The following is a 23,651-nucleotide window of genomic DNA, read 5'->3' on the forward strand; positions in this document are numbered from 1 at the left end:
ACGTTATAAAAAGCGTTGTCCAGAAGTATGTGGAAAGTGAGTAAATCCCTTAACACAAATATTTGATTGAAGCTGTGTTTGTCTTTGCCCAAAATATGCAATCTGATACTGCCCATGTTGAACAGATAACACAAGTGGTAAGTTTCTGCTTTATTGTGAATTTAGGTCATTTTCGTGCAACCATTCAAATATAAGTCAGGTTTTTCTTTCATCATTATGTTAAAAATAACAAGAAATATAACAAGGCTAAGCTACAGTGACGGTTACTTACCTTTGGAGGCATTTTAGGGATGTTTGTCATGCTTTAAGGCTATACACATATTTGCCAGCAACTTTCTCTTTTTTGTGTTGAATAATTGTTGAATCTATTGCCAAATTATGAAGATCAGTCTGTTACCTCTTTTAATTAAAACTTTTCTCTGGAAGATGTTCCTCCGTCCCCATCTCCTTCTCTTTCCAGTATTTGCTGAATTCCTTTTTCCTGTTTTTCCCTTTGCACGCTCTCTCTGTTCCTAGTGCAGAATTGAGGGGATGACCAGCGCCAGGTAAACCTGCTGAATGCACACAACCAATTCCTTAACTCAAATACTGTACAGTATGTATTATTTTGTTCATCTTCACCCATATTGCTCTCCATCTTACCCACATTTTCCTCATTTCCACCGGTCATTTTAAAGTGTTTTGTGGATACTTTTCTTTGTACGGGTTATGTTTAATTTAAAACACATACTTGATGTTGCGTAAAAGAACATCACATCAGTGGAAATGAAATAAAATGATAAATGATCAAATAAATGCAAAGTTTAGTTTTATTTCTGAGTCATGCTATCACAGGCCGAGAAAGGAAACATTTGTGGCACAGGAAGAAACTGATAATAAAACCAAAATCGGGTTAAACTGACATCATCAAAATAATGCCTTTTGCCTAATTCCTCATGGTAATATTGTTGCAATATGTGATAGCATGCCTTCTCATACCATTGAGGGGAATCAGGGGATCTTTTTTGTGTGTGGTCTACTTCTCAACATGCATAACGCAATCACAGTGCATGAGGAGTGACATCGGCCCCTTCCCTTCCAAAAAAAAAAAATAGTTCATCATGGGAAAAAGAAGAAGGTTTGTGTAGCTCCAAACCATTTAGTGCATGCATTGCAAAAGCGATGACTGAACGGTGTGTAAACCCCCCCAAAAAAAAACATGATTTAGGGCAACACGGTTGCTGTTATCGCATAACAAAGTGCAAAAAAATATTAGGTCTTATTTACTTTCATTCATTTATTTCTGTTCCACTTACTCTATCCATACGTTTAGATTGGAATTTATCAAGTATTGTTGATACATACAATATCTCATAAAGTATCGGCGCAGGGAATGCGCTTAGTCATTTACGTGTTAATAAATGAAGATGATGTTCTAACAATGAAGTTCAAGATTGTTTTTGTTTTGTTTTTTTCACAGACTGTTGCACAGTGCAGAGCCTGACTACACCACTTGCATTTCCCATACGAAATCCGGGGGATTCTAAGAATTTCATCTACTCTGCCACTATCCCTGAGGACAAATTTTCATCGCATCATTCCTCATCATTGCCGCTCTCATTCCCCACTCCAATGAATGCTGATCCTGATTTCACTGTAAATTTCAATCAGCCCAGCAGTCCTAGTTTGGCCAATCTCGAAAACAAACAAATCAAAACACTTACACGAACAATGTCTGTCCCAGTGACCTCTGCTGAAAAAAATACCCAGATGGAGTGTACCCAAACAGCTGAAATCACTCCATCATCCTTGGAGCACTCCAAAAGCCAGCGGGAAAAGCTTCGAGATCTTCCAGATGAGACAAATAATGCAGCAATGGTGAATTCTGGGCCCCGATCGGAAACTTCTGAAGATGTATTTCTAACAGCCCAGACTGGCGGAGCACGTCTGTCATCATACACACCAGTAAGAAGAACGAAAAGCGAAGGCCACGTTCGAGGGAGGGCCCAGTCAGTAGTACCAGAAGTATGCACGGACGCTACTTTGAATGACCGTCTTTGGAGCAAACTCGAGCCGGGTAGCCATCGAGATAGCATGTCCTCGTCCTCCAGCATCTCTTCTAGCGACACTGTCATTGACTCGTCCCTAAACAACCTGTCCATGAATAGTCTGTCCAAAACAAACGTCCCATCTGACCCCCACTGCACCAACTGCCACCATTCAGCTCTCACCTTTGACCGCCTGCAAGTCAACAGAAGCAAGTCTAACCCAAATCTTCCTCAGAGCGGGTGTTCCAAAGTTCTCCAGCACCACCCGGTATCGACCGTTGACCCGACTAACAGATACACTCAAAGACGACATACATGGAGCCGGCTCTTCATGGAAGGACTCAAGCAGTCAACAGCTAGGACTTCACCGGCTGCTCCATGTGTGTCACCCGCTTCGCTGTCCAAAAGCCTCGGGGATCTCACATCAGAAGATATTTCCTGTAACTTTGACAGCAAGTACCGCAGCATCAGTCGGAGCTTCATCGTGAGATCCAGTAGGGACCATCTTCGAAAGGGCAGCCCCGCAAAAGCCCGACCAAACAGTGACCTGACAGAGCAGCTTCGCAAGCTGACTGATGTGGAGCCCCTTAAGGCAAGTGACTTTGCCCCGGAAGACAGACCCAGCGAGCTTCCAGAGGAATCTGACGATGAGCCGCAATCAATTCGGAGATCTTCTTCCAGGAGCCAAAGCAGGGTGCGCTACATTGCCAATCGGGCCAAAAAGGCCCAGGAAAGGCGAAGGCTCCAGAGCTTGATTCAAGGCAATGCAAACTTTGGTCATGCTGATGACGTCAATGGAAGTACTGCTTTCCCCATTGAGGAGAGGGGAAATCCTGAAGGGGCCTGTTGCGTAGCAAGGAGTCCCTGTGCCAGTCCAAATATGGTCAGTCTGGCCATGTCTTTAGGCTCCTCCTCTTCAAGACATTTCCCCACATCCCCAGAGCCTGAGGTCCTTTTCAAGTTTCAACTTAAATAATTGCATACCGTGATATGGGCAGGTATGCGACACGCTTGGAGTCATCTACTTTTTAAAAGCTTCCAAAACGTGTTCTTTCGTTTAATTCGGAAAAGATAGGATAGTTCATCAAAATATGGGGTTCGGACACATTGTCCTGACTTATGGAAATACATTTCTTTTCTCAAAGCAGTTATGAGAGAACCCTGTAAATCTACACCAAATGATAGGTATATTGTATGTAGTAAAAATTAGACCTTTTTAACGGCTCTACATGAGGTCTTAAATTTTTGTATCGTAGGAGGAATTGCATCCAGTAGCAATATGTAAAATGCTATCTTCTATCTTTAAACCCATACATGTGTAATCTGAATTTAGAACCATAATGGGGAGATTCTTTTTCACGTTATTATCCATTAGGCAATGTAGTAAGAGCGATGGCATTGTTCTCATGTGAAACCTTATTTGCAGTTTTATGCTAAACGATGGGCTAATGTCTCCCTGGCTGAGAAAAGGAACTGTTGTTCATTACATTTCCAATGCAAGACCTAGGTTTTTATTGATACAGTGCTTTATGTAGTGTTTCCTTGAAATGCAACCGAGCTGCCAATGTTCTGCTAACAATTTTGACCTGTAGCATGTCACAGAACTGAGAGAACGTGTCTTTTTTAGCCCCTTTTAAGTGACTGCATGCGTTACATGCACTGTATTATTTATCCCGTGGCTGGGCTTTATTTTACTAATTAATTCTTTTTACACACACACGCACACACACACACACACACCTTCATATATATATATATATATATATATATATATATATATATATATATATATATATATATATATATATATATATATATATCCAACGGGATGACATTGTTGGTTGTTCTTCTGCATAGCCTCCATGCTACAAAAACAAAGCACGTTTATTTGTTGGCCTGCTGTATTGTTTGTACTGACATGCCAGTTATTTGTGCAGACATTTTAAGGGCGATATCTAATTTAACAATGTTTAATTAAATGAATTACAAACAATAATGTAAAGTGCCATTGTTGTTTTTTCAAATTCTCCCGATTAGGGATTAACTGTAATGGGGAAAGAGAAAAAATGATTAATTTTGTGAGGTTGCCACAGAACTAACTATAAAAAAGTACATTAACTTTTCTTATTTTTTTTACAAGTGACAGTACATTAATGCATGATTTGAGGTCAGCTAAAAAAAAATCTAAAAATAGAAGCTGTGGAAAAGAATTACAGTATTACACTTTGCTTTTGTGTGTAAGAATATTATAAGATTCACAACCTATCATGGAAAAAATTTTTAGTTTTGAAACAAGAAACTGCACAATAGACGTCAACCTCAATCACTAACACCCACTTGTCATGATAACTAAATTGTTAACACTGAATTGGTTAGGAGCGAGCTCTCAGTTGGAAGTCTTTTGAAAACACAGATAAACGATAAGGCCATATGTTTACAAATCAAGTTAAACACTTTGAGAAGCCCTTCGAAGGACTTTTGGTAATGAGTGTGAACACAATCTGCATCGCGCCGGAAAACAACTTCTTACTGTATACCTAACTCGAAGCGTCACTCTTCTCATCCAGAGAGGCGCGGGGCCACTTCATGCTTTCTCACGACACTGTTTCTTCAAAGCCTGGCCTATTGTCACTTTGTGCTTTCCAAAGCTGACGGCCTCCTCTGGCTCGCTGTCGCATTCTGTCGGGCCTCTTCTCTCAGAGACTTTTTCAAGCGCGACAAGTTTGCTCTCGCACTGCAGACTCCATTCCAGCCAGCAAAGAAACACAAAAGACAGCTTCATTAGGATTCCTCGACAATCCCAGACACTCTTTTAAGGATGTATTTATCCAGACCGCTTGGCGTGACTCTTTCTCAATTGAAACCTCCTTCTTGGTTCGGGACTTCAGTTCAGGTCTAACAGAATGTTTTGTCTCGGAAAAATCAATGCAAACCCTCCTCCGTGATGAAGTTACGATTTATTTTTAAAGCTCCATCATCGTGTGGGATTGTGCCAAAACTCACAGCAAAAACGAGAACGCTTTCATGGCACATGAAAATGCAACGTTTCACATGCTGAAAACAAAACAGGATACACTTATTTATATACGGTACTTTTTTGCTCCAATGAAAAGAAGGGATCTTTTAACAAGAAATATACAATAATCACTCTGAGGGTTTCCTCATGTAAAATAATATATTTTTGATTAGAAAAGCCTCGATATATATTTTTAAAAAATGCTTAGAATTTAAGCTCTGGTATGGCTATCCAATTTGATCAGCTTGATTGCGCTGAAACAATATTTGGCATTTCATGCAAAATCGGTGATCCGCTGCAGTGTCTGAATTTACAGAGCAATCAGTAACGGGATGCCTGACTTTGTTTTATAGAGAAGTGGTTCACAACCTTTTTTCAGTGATCTACCCTCTGTGAAATATCTTTTCGGCCAAGTACCCCTTAACCAGTGCAAAGCATTTTTGGGTTAAAAAAAACTTAAAACCCTTACCCTTTCAGTTGTAATAGTCCACAAAAAGTGTCCTTTTGGATCATAAAGGAAATCTGTTGTCAAAAATAAATCACTCAATTGTTCATTAAAAAAAATCTACAAAAGAAATTATTGAAAGTATCAAAACTGCTCTCAAAAAGAAATCATTATAAATAAATATTTGTCCACTGAAAAATATTCAACATAAAAGCATCCTGTATTGGGATTACAGTAGAGCTTCCTTATCAAAAATATATTGTTAATTTAATTATCAATAAATATTTGTCCCCTCCCGAAAATAATCAACATAAAGTGTCAGACGTGTTCTTAAAAAAAAAGAAAAACACAGGAAACACAGGACCCCCCCCCCCCCCCCCCGAAATTGTATAACCTACTTAGCAAAAAAAATTGTTTTATGAACTTATATTCACCCAAAACAACGAACTGATTCAATAATTATCTTTTAAAGAACTTTCTTTTTTTTTTTTTTTAATTAAAATCAAGAGTACCTCCTGAAGTTCCTTCAAGTACCCCCAGAGATTTAGGAATCTGGGCTGTTTTATTTTCCCCTTACATTCTTTAGCAACTATTAGTACACTTGACATAAGGCCTGTGTTTTTTTGTTTTTCAGCTACTTTGAGAAATCTACTCCCCGTTCCAAATAATCACATTTTTTACAAGCCTCTGTCATCTGTCTTGAGACTTTGTTGAGTCTCTGTTTCAACAAACAAGTTTGAGGTTTTCCCCCATGTAGGCCCTCCCTCTGTCCTCCTTGATTTAAACTCGCCCACTACCGTCTCCTGTGCACAACTAGCAACGTTTGTTGACTATAGCTCTGACTTCTGTTGCGAAATCTACGATTTATAGGTGAGTACAAACTCATGATACAATATTGATTTTTTTCTGACAGCCATGTTAACAGTTCTATTGAAATACCGTACATGCAAATGTGATTTTCAGGCTTTGGTCGGTATGGCAGGACGCATGGCAGTTGTCTTCATTGTGGCAGCCCTTAGTAGATGGGCATACGCTGCAGGTAAAACCTGTGAATCTTTGTAATTGTTGTTCATATTGTTTTATTGTGTTTTGGGGCAAAGGGCAAAGGGCTTGTCAGCTCATGAACCACTGACCAGCCTTTTCATTAAGTACCATTTTTTCATTAAGTACCCCTCCACATACAAAAATAACGTAATAGATGTGGCTGTGATATTTTGGCAACAGATATAGCCGTATACGGCATAACAGTTTTGCACGGCTTTAAACCAACAATAATCAGCAGTGTTCAATAAATACAACAAATAAATAATCTTTGACTTAACTGGTGTTGTCTGGCGCAATAATTTTAGTTTCGGTGTAGGTGGACCGATGGTTCTGCTTGTAAAAAACTACTCCGCATAAATCCACATGCATTGCTTTTTTGATCTTTTGGAGGGAAATTTTAGGATGAGCCAAAATTGAACTATAATGCAAATTTGTGAACTGAATTTGACCTTCTCAAAACATTTAAATGCAGTATCCTGCTTTGGTCTACGTCTTCAAATTTTCAGTACTTTTTGAAAATGTGTCCTTGAACAAAGAACTGCATAGCAAAATTCACAACAATTTGTTCCATTACCAAACCAAGTATTTCCAAGGCTGATCACTTTTATGCTGTTCTGTTGCTCTTCCACTCCTTTCTGAGAGCATTGAAGCCTCAAAATGGTGAGTGAGTTACTGTTTATCCCGTTTGTCCTTTATGATACAAATGTATTGTAAATGTATTTGAATATTCATGAATCAAACACTGCCACAATCAAATTGTGTGATATTTGCAATTCAATTTCTTGTTAAGAGCAAAGGGAATTGAACCCTTGAACAGTGGGGAGTGCATCTAAAGCTTAAGGAACATCTTATAAGTCCAACTGTAAATGTCATAGGGCATTTTAGGTTTGTCATAAAATTCTGACCAAATGCAAATATACCCAAAGGTTTCCGAAAAGTGTATACACACTCAGTTAGAAAGCAAGTGCATCTCTCAAACTCACAGTTTCAGACATTGGGCTCTGGCTGACCTGTTCAAAAAAGCTCTTGCTCCCAACCAGTTTTCTTCAGTGTAAATCTCAGCGCAGCCGACCCCGCCGAGCTACAGGGATCCTGTCATAGCACAATGCATTTGGGCAGCATCACATTTCTCACCAGCGGAGGGGCTCGTGTGGCACCGCGCTCTAAAAGCACCGTGATTAATCAATTAGCCGACATTCTGTAGGCAGACAGTCCATGAACTGACAAGCATCTCCACTAATCATAGGTTTTGCCATCTTCTCCGGAGGATACCGAGCGGGCGTCACGAACCTCGTATGGTCCGACTTTTGTCATTGCATGAAATCATGCCAAACATACGCCCCTGGCACCTCCTGATGGCCGCTGCCCTCCTCTGATGTAGGGTCCCGCAGACATGCTGGGAACACCCGCGGTCACGGTTCAGACTGATGCCATGGAGATTGGGGGAGGGGGTTCCTTGTCCTGCTCTTGTTTACATGCTGAAATGAAGAAAAGGATCCCCGAGCTTTGATTCCCGAGTAGCCAAGCGCCATGTGTTATTGTACACAAGAAGACTTTTGTCCTCCATTGGCTGTTGAGCGTGTTTATTGCTGCGGCTAGAGAAAAGCCAACTGGATACAAAGCAGCAATACAATCCATCAGACACTCTGAAGTTGATCCAAGCTAAACTTGGAGACATCAAACCAAAATACATTTGAGCTTGCTTCTTATGTTGTGACCTTCTCAATTCTAGGCACCAAGGAGTTGTCCATCACCACAATAAAGGTATTCATTTTTATTCCGAGTAAAATACTCATTCTCGTTTTACCGTTACCGCAAGCATTGCTTTTTTTTCGGATCAATTTTGTGAATCATTGACTTAATTAGAGGGGACGTTTTCTAATTCGCGGGCATCTTTTTATAGCATGCTAATCCCAGGTTTGTAAACCAAAAGTTGTCTATCACACAATAATAATATGGCATCATCAACAATTGGTATTTTTAACAGTTTAACAACATTAACAATTATTAGAACTATTATTAGGTTATTCTTACTCGTATTGTTGTTGTTATTATTATTACTACAGTCATTAATGTTTAAAGCAATACTATGTAATTTTTCGCATGTCCCTGTGGGAGCTTTAAGGCCATTCACATCTCTCTCTCTCTCTCTCTCTCTTTCTCTCTCTCTCTCTCTCTCTCTCTCTCTCTCTCTCTCTCTTTGGTTTGTCCATTTTGAAGTTGGCCTGCAGATCGCTGTTGGTGTGTTACATTTTTCTGTGGCGGCTTTCTTAAATTGTCAGTGCGCAAAGTTCACAATTTAGAGTACACAGCGGTGCGAAACCACTTATCTCGAGACTCGTTCTGTGTTTCCATCAGACTATTTCGACATCTTCGCAGCTCTAATGCGCTTGTGAAAAAATTGTTCAAATATCCCGTATGCATTTTCTCTTTATCCTCTTTTGCCATCTCGTTGACAATCGCCATTCAAAAAAACTACTTGTGTTACTCAGCAAGACCCATACACAATGAGCAAAGGTTCCGGAGGAGAATTGGAAGGCTACTGCATGGACCTGATCTCTGAACTTAGCCAAATGCTCGGCTTCAAATACAAAGTGCATCTGGTGAAGGACAACCGCTACGGAGCCATGGATTCCAGTGGCAACTGGAATGGAATGATAGGTGAAGTCATCAGAGGGGTGAGTCAAACTGCCGCGAGACAAACTAGTATGCATGTATAGCGCACTCGATGTACGAAAGCGATGGTTCTCAAATGGCGTTATGAGTACCTCTGGGATTACCTTAACAAGGTTTCTTTAGGTATCACCAAATATAATTTGATTACTTATCTTGGTGTTGCAGGAACAGTAATTCTTTTTCAAATTAAGAGCAAATTAATTGGAAAATGAAGCAAGTTATTATTACGTGGTGTTAAAGTGATTCCTTTGCGAAATGTAGTGTGGTTTCCGCTGGTTACGAGGTACTTGGTTGAAAAAAAAAAAAGTTTTGTAGGGGTTAAATCAATAAAATAAAGGCTGGGAATGCCTGGATAAATAAAATACCAAGTGTCCTGAAAATTCAGAGTCAAAGTTATTACGTGGTCTTCCATTTCCATTTCCCAGGAAGCTGACTTGGCTGTTGCACCGCTGACCATTACCGCCACCAGAGCGCAATATGTGGACATGACAACCCCCTTCATGCAAACGGGAGTCAGTTTCTTGCTGCACAAACACGCCACCTCCAAAGAGAGCTCATTCAGCCTCCTGGCACCCTTCTCCACCGAAATGTGGGTGGCCATCTTCATTGCCTTCCTGCTCACCGGCCTTTGCATATTTCTGGTTGGCAGGTATGTGGAGCATTTTTGTTGGATGCATTTTTTTTTTAAGTTCACTCTTTGTGCAAACTGACGTACAGTAAATGTAGCCCATGTTGTAAATGCTGCTGAAACCAACCAGATGGCTCTTTTCACACTTACCACTTTACAGAAAAGTTAACCGAAGACAGTGAATTCCCATCAAAGGGACCATGTGTAATATTTAGATTGTTTTTCATGACGGATAGCAGGAGGTGCTGCATTTACAATTGTCCGCAGCTATAATAGACATGGCGGCCTTTCGGAAAAGTGCCACCCCTGTGTACTATAATTTAATGATAAGTAGACTTTCGGTTGTATTTAAAATATACTGTTGGTTGTTACGAAAACATTTATTTGCAAGTTTTTGACATTTATGATCATTTGATTTAATTCTTTTTAATGATAGACAGTCTAAATCTTACACATTGTCCCTTTAATGTCATATATTACAGATCTTTTTTTCAAAGTTTTAATACTGGAATCTCTCTTTTTAAAACAAAAAAAACAACAGCAATGCACAAAAACTCAGAACACAAACTTGAAAATATAACTTAATGTTATTGTTTTTTGCTTCATTTCCATTTATTTCACACCAATACTTGCATTGTTTTATTATGTTCAGACAGACATACTAAATACACAGTAGACATACTCAATTTTTGTTTTAAAGGGGGTCAAGTCAAAAGTTTTCCTTACAATAATATGCTCAATGTGCTGCCACTTGTCAAAACACGGCATTCTGGTTACCTGTTTATTGAGTGCGCTCGTGCAACATTAGCAAGCTGAGCTGTGATTGGCCATTTCTGAGCCCTGTGATGTCATTGTCGGTGTCATAGGTTTGATAAACTCTGGCTTCTTCCGATGCCTTTTGGAATGGCTGTTTTTTTGGAAAAAGGGGCAGAAATCTTTCAAACAGTATTTGTGTTATTCAGGTTGAACCTCATCGAATAAATGAAATGAATGAGTTCATATTCCACAAGTGCAATGTAAATCAAAATGTCATTTTTTTAACTTGTGGGGGAGCGCAGGAAACTTATTATTGTGAAGATTTGTTTTGACCTGACATCCCACTAAGGTGTGGGATGTCTGATATGTTACCTCTATTAAACGACTTGTGCTTTTCTTTTTTCCCTCTGTTTTTACAGGATCAGCCCCACTGAATGGGCCAAGCCCGACACAGACAAGCACCAATTCACGTTACTGCACAGCTATTGGTACATCATTGGAGCGCTAACCCTGCAAGGTAGCTAAGCAACCAAATGAACTGTGCACTCTACTTCAAGGAGCCTATTCCTCCTTTCTGTCTTACATTTCAAGCATTTAGAAAACGACTTCTCTATTCTCTGCTGTTTCTCGGCGCATTGTTTGCTCGCTAGTTTTTACTTTCTCTTTTGTTGGCACCAAACTTTGTTCAGGAAGAGTTACTACCATTTAACACCAAAATGACTGAGATGACGGAAGCATGCTCAAGATACCAGTAAAACCTTTCAAACTTCCTTCGGAATTCAGCCTTTAATTCAACACTGAAAAATCGCTAGGTGTGAGCCCAGCATTAATTGTATTTAAACTTTTGCTCCAAATTTCAGAGCTGCTAATCCCATTTTGCCAAGACTTCAACATTGTGTACTCAGTCTTTATCAATTAACTTTCAGTACATGCATTCTTTTATAAGTATTATGAAAAAAAGTGTGATGCAACACTCTAAAAACAGTCAAAACAAAAATAAAGAACGGTTCCAATTATTTTGGATTTCCAGTTTTCTGGATTGTTTTGCATAAAACAGCCACATTTTTTAGATTGCCTTGTAGAAGACTCATATTTGGGGGTGTTGTTTTGTGCAAAATAATCCAGAATGCTGGCTCAAATTGCGTCAGTCTTTTTTTGACCCATAATTTTGTTATTTCCAACCCAACTGTTTTTATAGATTGCAGCGTCAAATGAATTTTACCCCATGTCAAACACTTTTGTGACCTTCTAATGCATTTCATCCTTGCATGGTCCTTTCGCCATTCCCTCATTGGTACCTACAGAGCCCCTAAAGGAGCATGGGAGATTAAACAATAAAATATAAGCAGCACAATTAAAAGCGTGCACATGCTAATTGAGTAAATTACAAATGCCTGCGTTGAAGGCGCCGGGCCCCATCCGAGAGCAGTGTCTGGAAAAGTAATCGGCGCCATCTGGTGGGTGTTTGCTATACTGCTGCTCGCTTGCTACTTGGTCAACTTGAACTCCGCGCAGCACTCGAACAACAAGTCTGACTCCATCGAGACCTTTGAAGACCTGGTCAACCAGGACAAGATCGACTACGGCACAGTGGAAGAAGGATCCACCAAGCGTTTCTTTCAGGTGCTCGTTGGCGATTGTGTCGTGATCATGTGATCTTGAGGTCACTGCCAGACTTCATTGGGATGCCCTTTCTCCTTTGCCGTTCAAGAATTCAAAATGTCCCGTGTGCAGACGCATCTACCAGCACATGGAGCGTAAGAAAAGCTACGTGGAAAGCGTGGAGGAAGGCGTTCGCCGCGCTCAGGAGGGAAACTTTGCCTTCATTGGTGAAGCAGAGTCCTTGGACCTAGCTGTGTCTCGCTACTGCAAACTGACACGTTCACAGGACATCGTCACCATGGCAGGTTATGGTATCGCTGCGCGGCAGGGTGAGTTCCAGCACGTGTCTGGCTTTAAGGAGTCACAGACTCACGTTCAAAGGCCTCACACCTCACTCCTTAAGGCTCCCCATTGGTGAAAAATCTCACCTTGGCCATTCGTCACCTGAGCGAATCCGGTGAGCTGACTTTTCTTCGGAAGAAGTGGTGGGCCAGCAGCTGCGAAGGAGATGACGGAGGCCGCACCCCTGAGATCCTCCAACCTTATGACCTGCGGGGTCTCTTTGTCCTACTTGGTCTTGGTCTTGGTGTGGGGCTCCTTCTTGCCCTGCTCGAGCTGCTCTGCAAGGCTCGCGATCAGGCCAAGGAACAGAAGGTATGATTCAAAGTGTCCTCTGTCGATGGTGCTTTTATTTCTTTCTGGAGTCGCTGACCTTAAACACAGTGTGCTTCACTACATACACGCATTACTATTTAAAAAAAAACAATTTAGAATGTAGAGAAAATAGAATGTTGACCATAAAAGCCTTTAGTCACGCAGTCTTTCTTCCTTACCCACCCTCTGAGAACATATGCGGATAACACAGGTAAATTGTATTTCCATTACAGTGGGCCCCCGTGTTACAGTGTCCCTGGCTTACGTTTTTTTCATGTTGCGACGTGCAATACTGAGTTTTTTCGTCCCCTCTTTACGGTATTTTCCCTGCTTCGCGACGAAAACGACTGTCATGACTCTAGGAGGTTGGCTGTATTTGTGTTGTCTTGCCTCCATCTGCGTGCGTTTTTAGGTAATTGCACTTATTTTCTGTTCTGTTGCCTAACTGCCACCATGCAACACGTCTCTACAATGCCGGTCTGCTATTGGTCAGCCTCTCCTCACCGAGATGCTGGTCTTCTATTTGTCAGCCTCACTCGTTTCGAAATGGCGGAATGGTAAAGCTTTGTTCAATCGCGAGTGGTTACAAAACTGTATTTATAGTGCATTTTACTGCTTAATTCAAAGTTGAAAGGGTTAGCCATGGGTCCCAAAATTGCTAGTGATGTTAAAGAGAGAAGTAAGAGGATGATTTATATGGAAATGAAGCTGGAGATAATCAAGCTATACGAAGCGAGCCTAGCCTAGGCTACCCTTACTAGGGAATATGGGCATAGCAAGCGCCACTCAAAGGTAAATAAATCCTTTCTACATTTTTTATTTATGATGTTTTCTGAATGTATACATGTGTATCATGTATATGGAGCACTTACTATACTATATTGGTACCAATTTTTAGTATGTATGTACAAATTTTATGTTTTTACCCGGGGTTCTAAACGCATTAGATATTTAACATAGGTTTGGATTGGCCGCCAGTCGGTGAATCAGAGCCTTACGAGCCCAACCATGGAGCAGATTAGTCTTGTAACACGCGGGCCCACTCTATATATATATATATATATATATAGAGAGAGAGAGAGAGAGAGAGAGAGAGAGATCTTTTTTTTTCCCAAGGGCTCTTTATCCTCACAAGGATCGCAGGCTTGTTGGTGCCTATCCCAGCTAACTTCAGGCAGAATTCAGGGGACACACTGAAATGGTTGACAGCCAATTGCAGGGCACAAGGACCCATGCGGGCTTGGGGAGAACATGCAAACTCCACATAGGCCGGAGCCTGCTGGATTTAAACTCGGGTCCCTGAACTGTGAGTGGTTAGCAGCTAACCCCTCATTAACATTCAGAAATAAAACAACTGTAGCTACTACTATTTTATATTTTTATTTTTGTTTAGAAAAAGTAGAACTATCCACATATGATTAAACACATTACATCCAATTTAAACTGAAATATGATACACAATGAGAGGTGGCTCCCGCTGCACGGTGCAGTTGCCCGTCAAGGCAGAAGACGCAGGAGGGAAAAGAATTGAACGGTTTTGGCATTTTTAAATATCGATGATTTTTGAAACCATGGTATATCGCCAATCCGGTGATCGTCGCATGCCTATACTCAAATCAGTTGATTCAAGGAAACTTTGAGGGGAACTCATGCCTGGGATGTCAATGAAGAAGAAAATCAGTCTCCATCAGAAAGCCCACTATTCTTCTCCAGGGAAAAAAAGAAATGTGCTTGAGAACAACTAGACATGTACTGCTCCTTTGTGGTTTGGGGATTTTTCTCGAAATCCTAAAGATTCCACTATTTAACTCATTCACTGTTAGACCATTTCAAATGGATCTTTGATGTCTATAGCCATCTATGGCAGTGAATGAGTTCATATCTGGGGCTTAATGCATTGTCATTGGAAAGCAAATACTGTTGACAGAATAAAAATGCTTGCTCGTGCTCGACCGTTTGAATTCTTTCACCCTGCTCCAGAAATCATGCTGCTCAGTGTTGACCTCGGAGCTTAATCGACGCTTTGGCAGCGGAGGAGAAGCGACAGAGCAAGATGCAACAAACAAAAGCAAAGCCTAATGCTAACAGTCCACAAAAGAAGACAAAGCGGTCTTTTTCCACAGTGCATACTGACACACTAGCTGTATTGTGTATCTGTAATAATTCTTACATGTTGGGTTTTTATGTCCAGCAAGAATGACACTATACAGTTTATATATGTAACCTAGCAGGAAATCGATTTGAGCCACCAAGACAAAAAAGTGGCACTAACATTTTAATGTGGAAACTGCTAACAATGCATGTCCTCAAAGGGGATTCTGACTTTACAATGTATCGTGCTCGATTCATTTAAATAAACGTTCCGCAATTCAGAATTGTATTTTCCTTCAAATGTGCACTGTCAGACCCGTAAAAATGTAGAGAAACAATGGGTAAATAACGTTTCATCGGTGGGAATATATTCTGCAAGAGCAGAAAGCTGCGTAGGCAAGGCATGTGTGGCACACTCACGTTAATGTTGGCGTGCAACCCCACCGCACAATATATTTCTGAAGTGAATCAGTCTTGTTGTTAATGAACTGATTAATTGCGGACATACCTGCTCGTAAGTGGTTGAAACGCCCGACGATGCTGTGCTCTTCCAAAGTGGACACTAAACTACACGATGCGTTTGAAGCGCCCGAGGCCTTCTGGCAAGCTCTCTGCTGTCAGCGCCGTGAAGAGACATATCAGGTATGCACCATTCCTGTCAAACATTTTAGTTTAATAAAAAAAAAAACAAAAAAAAAAACAAACTAAAAACTAACAACCATCATCATTCAGCTGGTATCGGAACGATTGGGAGCCATGGAAAGAAACCGAGAAAGATGCAATCAACATAGGACGTGACATTTTCCAATCGGGTATGTAATGACGAAAAGCACGCCCTCATTCATAAATCGTGCGAGGATCTGTTGCATGATGTTATAATAACGCATGGAAGGGCTGGAGAGAGGGAAGTGGTGCAACGTGTGTGTATGCGTTTTTAGTGTGCGTGAGTGTGTTGGCAGAGCATATGATGAATAAAAACTCTCGAGTGAGTCTTACAGTTTGCTGGAATCAATACTTGAAAATTGAGAGACTGGCCCACGAAGGAAACGCCACGCATCAAAAGAGACAAAGGGAGGAAAGACTGCCTGTCCACGATGACGTTTCATGTATCAGCCCTTTGCTGTAATAAGTATGACTGCGCGCATGCAGTCTCGACGGATATTTTCGGCAAGCTATGATAAGGTTGCTTTAGTAAAACTCGCAAAAGCAAAAACACTTTTGGGTGCATTTTTTTTTCTTCATAAATCGTGTATATGTTTCCTTCTGAGCACCACAGGTACACTAATTGCAAATATATTGGCTATATCCTGTTTACTATAGCCTATTTACTGTGGACGTGAAGATATGCAAAGATGACCTGGCATATTTTTTGTTTCTGCCCTGCCAGTCTGGCAAACTGGCGATAATCACTGCAGTTAGCTATTTTGAGAGTCCTACCGAAATTGTTGTCACTTCCTATAGAAAATGAATGTCATCACTTCATGTCTGTCATTTCATTTACTGGTGACAGCATGTTGTTCCTCGTTTTCACCGCTTGACTGTGCTGTTGGATTTCTACAGCATTAATCATTGACGTCAAAAACTTTTGGAAAGTATGTCTTAAATTTCAGATCCTTGTTGCATTTAGTGGTGAAGAATTTACTGCACTGTGGAATGTGTAGTGAACTTTCCGTCAAAATCAGCTATTTTCGTCACCAATGCATTTCTGTGGAGCTGTTCCAGTTACCTAATTTATTCTACAGTTTGTACAATACAGAATGTTTTTTGGAAGCGGCAGACATCACAGAAAAAGGTACTAGGATTTTAAACCCAGGACGACTTGACTGAGAGGCAGACTTGCTAACGATGCCGAGAACTGTCACATTCCCAGTAAAGTGGTTATTAATTACATGTGCCCATTGTCCCCTACACTGTATGCATAGGTTTTGTAATTTTGGGCGAAAGGCGGTGTATACAGTGCACTGGACTGGTCATCAGCTCATCTCCTGCACATACAGACACAGGCTCGCACTCTTTTTGCTGATGGAAATTCAAGCCGCTGTCTGTTATTTTGTTGCTTCCGTTAGCAATACATTGTGATCATTTACTATCTTTGAGTCTGAGCTTGCATTTATTATCCTCACAAAGTGAAAATGGATGTCCAGTCAAGTGAATGCAATGCTTTGGTCCAACAAATCTGCTAGTTTACACAAAATCAACCACGCCAGCAATTCTAGTGACTTCAGTGTTTGTGCTGCTGTTCTGATTTATGGGTTTGTAAATCAAAATGCATACTGTTCACAATCTTGCTAAATGGGATTATTGTACGGATGTATTGTTCACGATTAAGTGATAATAAATGTTGTTTGTGGTATTTTGATTTTCAAATATGATTTAGATAAAGAGATTGCTTGCTGTTGAGCCAAGCATTCTGGGATGCCTTTCTGCGTGCAAAAATGAGATGTCCTTACAGTTGACCAAATTAGAATTCCCTAATTCAAGGCTTTATTCAGAAAAATTCATGTTCAGCAATACCATGCTTTTTACTTGTAGTTGAATGGCTTGAAGAACGGACCTTCAAAGGTTGAATATCATCTAAAGCATGTTAATGTCTCCCACTGTCAGACCAGCAAAAGAATGTAAGATGCCCACCTCTGCTGAACCCCAAGCGCTGTCCAGTGATTCGACCACGTCCAGCTTTCTGTATATGCAGTGTGCATGCATCTTCGTCATTCAGATACATATCAGCCTGTATGTTCATCCAAGCAAGGGTCCTCTTGCTGTGTGAACCGACCTGCATGTGAACCTGCTAATCAGCTTCAAGACTCATTGATTTAGTGCCGGCAGGAGAAGCTGACAGGATGAGGCTGAGAAGGCAGGGACGGAACATGATACGTTGCATCCATGAGAACGAGTGTGTGCGTAGAGTAGAAAAAGACAAGTATTGATTTGGTGGCAGGCAGCTCCTGACAGCTGTGCTAAGATAGCACGCACTCCCTCCGCCACAGTCTGCAGCTCAGCTGACAGGGAAGTGCCTAAGAAGATTAAGCTGTAAATCCCGCCGATTTCCTGCCGCCCCCTCGGTGCCTTAAACCTGCGCCATCCCATCCCCCGCCATACAACAAACTATCCCCATTCTCACAAGCCTCTTTAATAATGTGACATGACATCGATTTCAGTCAATTCACTTCTTGATGGCGGCAGACGCGACAAGATTTTATTTTGAAGGCGTTTTCAGTCATCACTGGATCAAAAAGCAGTTTGTCATGTGGAGGATGCTTTCAGCAATAACTTCAGTGTTGGTGAAATGGAATAATGAACTTGGCGATTTTTCCGCAGTTAAAAGTGAAGTTTGTCTATAAACAATTAGATACAGTCACGGTTTTTCATGTACGCTTTAAAAACCTATTTCGCTATGTTTGTTACATGAAAATGACACCAGGGGCACCATTAAGAGATCTTGTTTATGAAATGTGTTATATTAAAAAAAAGAATGAATTTGATGACCTTTTTTATTCCACATTTCAGAGCAACATAGCAGGTAGATGTTTTGAAGGGCGATGCAATAAAATTGTATGCGGGAAGCCCAGTGTTATTCGGGATTCCGCTGTTCATTGCCTCAAATGCAGCCCCACGCCTGCCAATGAGTTGAGAATTAGGAATTCTAACAGGCATGTCACATCTTTGAACTGAGGGCTTGAAGTGCTTTGAGTCTGCTGCTCCCTTGGTTGCGGCAGGCGAAGTCTGCACATTGATCTCTCTGACTTTGACACTCTCCTTCTTTCTCTCTCGTTTCTTCTCTTGCCGCTGGCCTACTGGTCTGTTCTCAGTTTGCTCGTCTATCCCCTGCACTCAGTTTATGAGGTGTGACGGAAAAGTTCTAAGACTGGTGAACAAAAGACGCATTTTAAACACAAATTATGAGTTGCCTCATCAGTGTTGGCTGGCAAGGCCACAAAAGAAAAAAAAGAACATTTCTATGGTGAATGTGAAAAAATTAGTTTTTGCTATGGTGAATGTGAAAAAATGAGTTTTTATGGGTGTTTTTGGTACTGCATGTCCAGTCCTAGTAAACATCATAGCTGGGCATTTCAAGAAGATTACTAAGACTTTTTGTTTCTACAGTTTCATTCTATGGGGTGTGGGATTTGGAGGCACTTAGCCTGGTTGGGGGGGCAGTTGCATTTTGATTTCATACAAAATGTATTATTATGGTGTATTCTTTACATTTATAAGTTGCTATGAGCATTCATTAAAAAAAAAAAAAAAAAAAAAAACTTTCAGGTCAGGTCACCTTATTCAGAGACAACTTTAAGGGGATGCACTAGCCACGTAGCTGGGTGGATAAAAACACGTGAGCAACTACGACTCCCCTATTGATCCGTCCCGACTATTGCGAGGAGCGCCCCCCGATCGGTGCTTTGTTACTGGACCTCTATCCTCATCACGGATTGTCCATAACAAACACCATGTTCAAATGTGGACCAGGACATCCTAGGCTGCAGTTTGAAGATCGATTTTGCGGTCGTATCATCGTAACGTACGGCCACGTGTTTTTGAGCACCCGGGTGAAGGGAGGGTTTGGAACGGTTAACTGATCACCACCTTGTGTTGAGTTGACTCAGATGCCGGTCAGACCTGGCAGATCCAAACTAATTTTGAAGGTCTGCGGGGAGCATCCGGCAAAGTCGCCTGTGTACAGTGGAGATGGTGCGCCGCTAACCTCAACTTGGGATTTCACTAGTCGGTGGGAAGAATACTTTGAAGACCTCATCACTGAGGTGGTAAAAAAATAAACTCCCTGGTGACAAAGCCTCGGGGGATGTATGATATCCGTCCGAGTTCCTAAAGTTTCTGGATGATGTAAAGCTGTTCAGGTTGACACGCCTCTACAACATCGCCTCCGGATTGGCAGACCGGGGTGGCGGTCGTCCTTGTTCAGAAGGGAGGATGCCCCTGGCACCACTAAGTCTCTCGGCCGGTCTGGGTAGTGCCTGGCGATCCCCCAGAGGAACTGGACCAAGTGGCCGGGGAGAGGGGAGTCTGGGCTTCCCTGCTGAAGCGGCTGCCCCTGCAACCTCACTCCAGATGAAGTGATAGATGATGGATGGATGGATGGATGGATGGACAGACGGATATTATGCAGGCTATTCAAGGAGAAATCTCAAAATCAATCTTCCTGTGAATGAACTTCTATATTTTTCATTTACACAAATCTTTTGTTTACCCTTTTGCCAGAGCGCCTCACATTTGATTTTAATAAGACAAAATTTGGGAGAAGTATCTACCATAATATGTTATACTTGAGCTACATGTCTGACTTTTCATGTCTAGTGGCTATTAGTAACAGATACAGTCCAAAAATAGGACGACTATTGGCGGTAAGGTCTTCCAGATATTGCTGTTTAAATATATCTTCTCAGAGTACGATGCCAAAAACCTATCTTCAGTGTTTATTTTTTAGAAAACTATTGACTTTAGAGACTCGGCATGTGCCAGCGCATATTTTGGTCTTGCTCAAGGTTTGAGTTACTCCTTTGGCCTCTCCCCTGTTAATACCCATGTCGTGTGAGGCCTTTTGCTCTTTAAAAAAAAAATCATCAAACCCACCAACGTGGAGAAATGAGGAGGTGCCATTTGTTGTTGCCTCTTTTGAAAAGGCGGTGACAGTGAGCGAGGGATCGTGCTGACACCAAAAGCACCCCATGGCGGTGACCTTGGGACCCCCCTCGATCCCTTGCCTTGTCCATTGAAGTCTGCAGATGTGCCTGCTTGCATGATAATGGCCTTCACAGGGGGAGCCCCTTACAGTGCCGATCTATAAATCACACAGGGGACACAGAGCTGACTGAGCCTTCTGCGTTAAGCATTTGCAACCCAGTACATTTAAGGCTCTGTGTGTGCATTCATACGCTGCTCATGGAGATCTGTGTTGCATTATTGATCCTTCTCGGGAGAGGACTGAAGTCAGAGGACTTATTGCCACTACTAACAGTGGCAGGGGTGAGGAGCAGGTGATGCCAGGGTGCATTTGGCTGACCTGCCATGCGTGGACACCCAGCCAGATACTTCCAACTTCTAATGCTGACAGGTGAGGCCTCTGGAGAATAGCTGGGAAGGAGGACAAGATGTCGGAGGACAGAGCAGGACTACGCCAAGGACAATGATATGACATCTGCTTGCTGGCGGGTGGAGCTGCTGTCACTGATGGAATTGAAAGGTCATATTGTTTTTAGGTCTGACATGATTCGCTCCCTTATGAGAGGCACACTAAATAAATACCAGTGGCAAATTGAGGCCTGCGTTAATCAGAGAGGAAGCTACGACATTCACGATTCTGTTGTATCCCAGCTCAATTCTATTCTATGCTACTCTATTCTTCAAAAGAAAAGAACACGGTCGTCTATTTGTTAGCAGTGATGCCTCAAAGTGAGTGATAAAAATCTGGTTTCATACATTTTTGTGGCTGTAAAATGGCCATAAAACACCATGATTCATTTGTCAAGCTAATTACATCATTCATTCCAATTTTTAGGTTTTCATGTGTAATACCTAAGAACTTGTGCGCATCTTGGTCAGCTTTTTTTAAAGCCCTTGTTCAGGTATTTAGTGCGTCCTTTGCTCTTTACATCCAAAGCATTTCACTTCAAAGGGAAAGCATTGAAAGAAGACACCAGGGAGCTGAAATTTCACCTAAAGGGTGACAACATTTAAAAGTTCAACACCGCAGGACCACTTAGTTCACACTACCAGGATGAGAGGAAAATGACACAAAAATGGTCAAAATACTGCACAAGGGTTAAAGTATTTTGAGTAACTAATGGTAAATGGACTTTCACACATATAGCGCTTTTCTATTCAACAAACTATCATTGAGTTCTGATTTTAAACCAAGTAAGCTATCAATTTGATAGGGTTTTTTTCTTGTAAGAATACAATAGTAATACGCATTTATTTGATTTCACTGCTATAATGAGGGAAGCCATAACTGCAAACAGGTATGTGACAAAAATAAGTTTGCCAACCTTTCTATATATTTTCTTTTGGTCAACTTAAAGAAAATCTGAAGTAAGTTTCCACCGTGGAACTCCTGTTTCATACAAATATGACCAAAGCCTCCAAGGAAAAGAAAATAAATAGCCTCTTAAAGCTGGTACGCAGGCGTGACTGAAACCACTGATGCGTAACGATGCATGCTTCAATCCATGCATTTGCGTACCCTACCTAACTTTCACCCATGACAACCGAGCCAGAGCTGAAAATTTATTACCCTCTGAAAAGTGGCTCGAAGATGTGCCGTAGCTTGAAGCGCGCTTAATTGTGGTGCAAGATTTACCGCTCATGTCCTCAGCTAGCAGACAAAACCAGTGCCTTTGATACAGGGTAAGAAAAAAAAAAAAAAATCATTCATCCTTTATTTGATATGACTAACAATTAAGCTAATCAAGAAGCGATAGCTAATCACCGTCTTGCTCAGTGGCGAGACAAACTGCAGGAACAACGCAGGCTATGTAATAGTATTCTCCCCGCCTTTCATAAAGCTAAACATGCACGTCCCCTATCTTCCTATTGCGAGAAGATTTGTTTCTCCACTGAAACGGCTTAGACTTGCTGTCGTAGCTGCGTATCATTCTCATGAAGGTGTAGGAGAAAGCTTACGCTTTCACAGAATCTACCTCTGACACCCTTGGACTAATTAAACGGTTCTGAACAAACCGTGCAAACCTTAACTGATGGATTAATTAAACGTTTCTTGGACGCAGGCTTAAATAACACGATGTCGCTGTGTGCATACAGACAGTGCGCTCAATGGAGGAGGGACACTGAGAATGTCATTGAGGAAGACTTTTTTTTTTTAATGAAAAAAAGGGTGCATACCAAACACTATGTCCTCGTACTCATGTGAGTAACCCAGGAAAAATAATTATGTGCACCCCCTGGTTATATCCCAACATATAAGTAATCTGTGTGTAGTGCTCAGGCGGCAAATTTGCTTCATAAGTGTCACGCATGAAACAAATTTAGTCTCATGTTGCTACCTGACTCACATGAAGCTGCAAAGAACATAACGGGAGGCAAATGGCCGCAGTCGGCTTTTGGCAACAGTGGCACGTCTCATGGTAATGATTGCAGTCTGTGAGACAGCCTGCCCGACCTCAGACATTGCTTATTGATCTTCTCTCTCCTTCTCTCCATCATCGTCCTCTCGCTTAGCATTCTGGGCCAATCACAGTCCTTTATGAGAACCATTGCACCTGTATTTCACTGCTGCCTCTTGTGATTTGTGCAAAACGGCACTGGGTCCAACTGATTTACCAATTCTTGACTGATGTACAATATATATTGTCAGACAAATTTTCATGAACTCATTTCCAGAGGTCCAAAGGAAACCAAGTCTGGATCGCTAATGGCTGTCACAAGGAGCACCGGCGCGCAAAAGATTGTAGTCTATGCAAATACTGTAATGGTACAATGTGAGGCATTTGGCTACCCCAAAAAGAAGAAGAAAGTCAAAGACAAGCATTACTTTTGTGGGTTTAAAACTATTCAGAACATAAATTCGTCACTGAAAGGTGGCTGCAAAGCATGGGAACGTCACTCTCGGTGAAAGACTTCCCATTTGACAGGAATTTGGTAGTTTGAAAAGCCCATTTTCTTGAATCCAACAAAAGGCTGAATTTGATGTGCTGCTGCTCACATATTGGCATCATTCATTAAAACTACCGTAATGAG

At 41.4% G+C, this 23,651-nt stretch overlaps 2 protein-coding genes and 1 long non-coding RNA gene across 4 annotated transcripts in view; 2 read left to right on the forward strand and 1 right to left on the reverse strand.

The window, feature by feature from the left end:
* Nucleotides 1-4,267, forward strand: part of plch2a (phospholipase C, eta 2a) — a 39,127-nt gene extending 34,860 nt beyond the window's left edge. The window contains exon 23 of the mRNA XM_088436829.1: nt 1,460-4,267. Within this exon, the coding sequence (XP_088292955.1) occupies nt 1,460-3,003 (1,544 nt within the window). The 3' untranslated portion in view covers nt 3,004-4,267. The remainder of the gene's footprint in view (nt 1-1,459) is intronic.
* A 302-nt stretch (nt 4,268-4,569) lies between these two features.
* On the reverse strand, nt 4,570-17,906 carry LOC148427666 (uncharacterized). 2 transcript variants are annotated; one of them, XR_015868169.1, is made up of 3 exons: nt 17,571-17,906; nt 15,448-15,594; nt 4,570-4,768 (listed from the first exon to the last, which is right to left on the reverse strand). It is a non-coding gene; the product is annotated as an uncharacterized LOC148427666 (long non-coding RNA). The 2 variants fall into 2 exon arrangements; XR_015868168.1 differs by lacking the exon at nt 4,570-4,768 and adding an exon at nt 10,424-12,906.
* LOC148427667 (putative glutamate receptor) lies at nt 6,233-15,223 on the forward strand. Its single transcript, XM_088436819.1, has 10 exons — nt 6,233-6,358; nt 6,452-6,527; nt 8,265-8,296; nt 9,025-9,210; nt 9,634-9,857; nt 11,012-11,109; nt 11,998-12,215; nt 12,304-12,523; nt 12,598-12,848; nt 14,829-15,223. Exons 2-10 carry the CDS (start codon nt 6,464-6,466, stop codon nt 14,925-14,927), a joined length of 1,392 nt encoding a protein of 463 aa, XP_088292945.1. The 5' UTR covers nt 6,233-6,358; nt 6,452-6,463; the 3' UTR covers nt 14,928-15,223.
* Nucleotides 17,907-23,651: the final 5,745 nt, after the last annotated feature.

The sequence above is a fragment of the Hippichthys cyanospilos genome, chromosome 2 (assembly GCF_059441005.1).
Source record: "Hippichthys cyanospilos isolate Australia breed blue-spotted pipefish chromosome 2, RoL_Hcya_1.0, whole genome shotgun sequence".
Taxonomy (NCBI): Eukaryota; Metazoa; Chordata; class Actinopteri; order Syngnathiformes; family Syngnathidae; genus Hippichthys; species Hippichthys cyanospilos.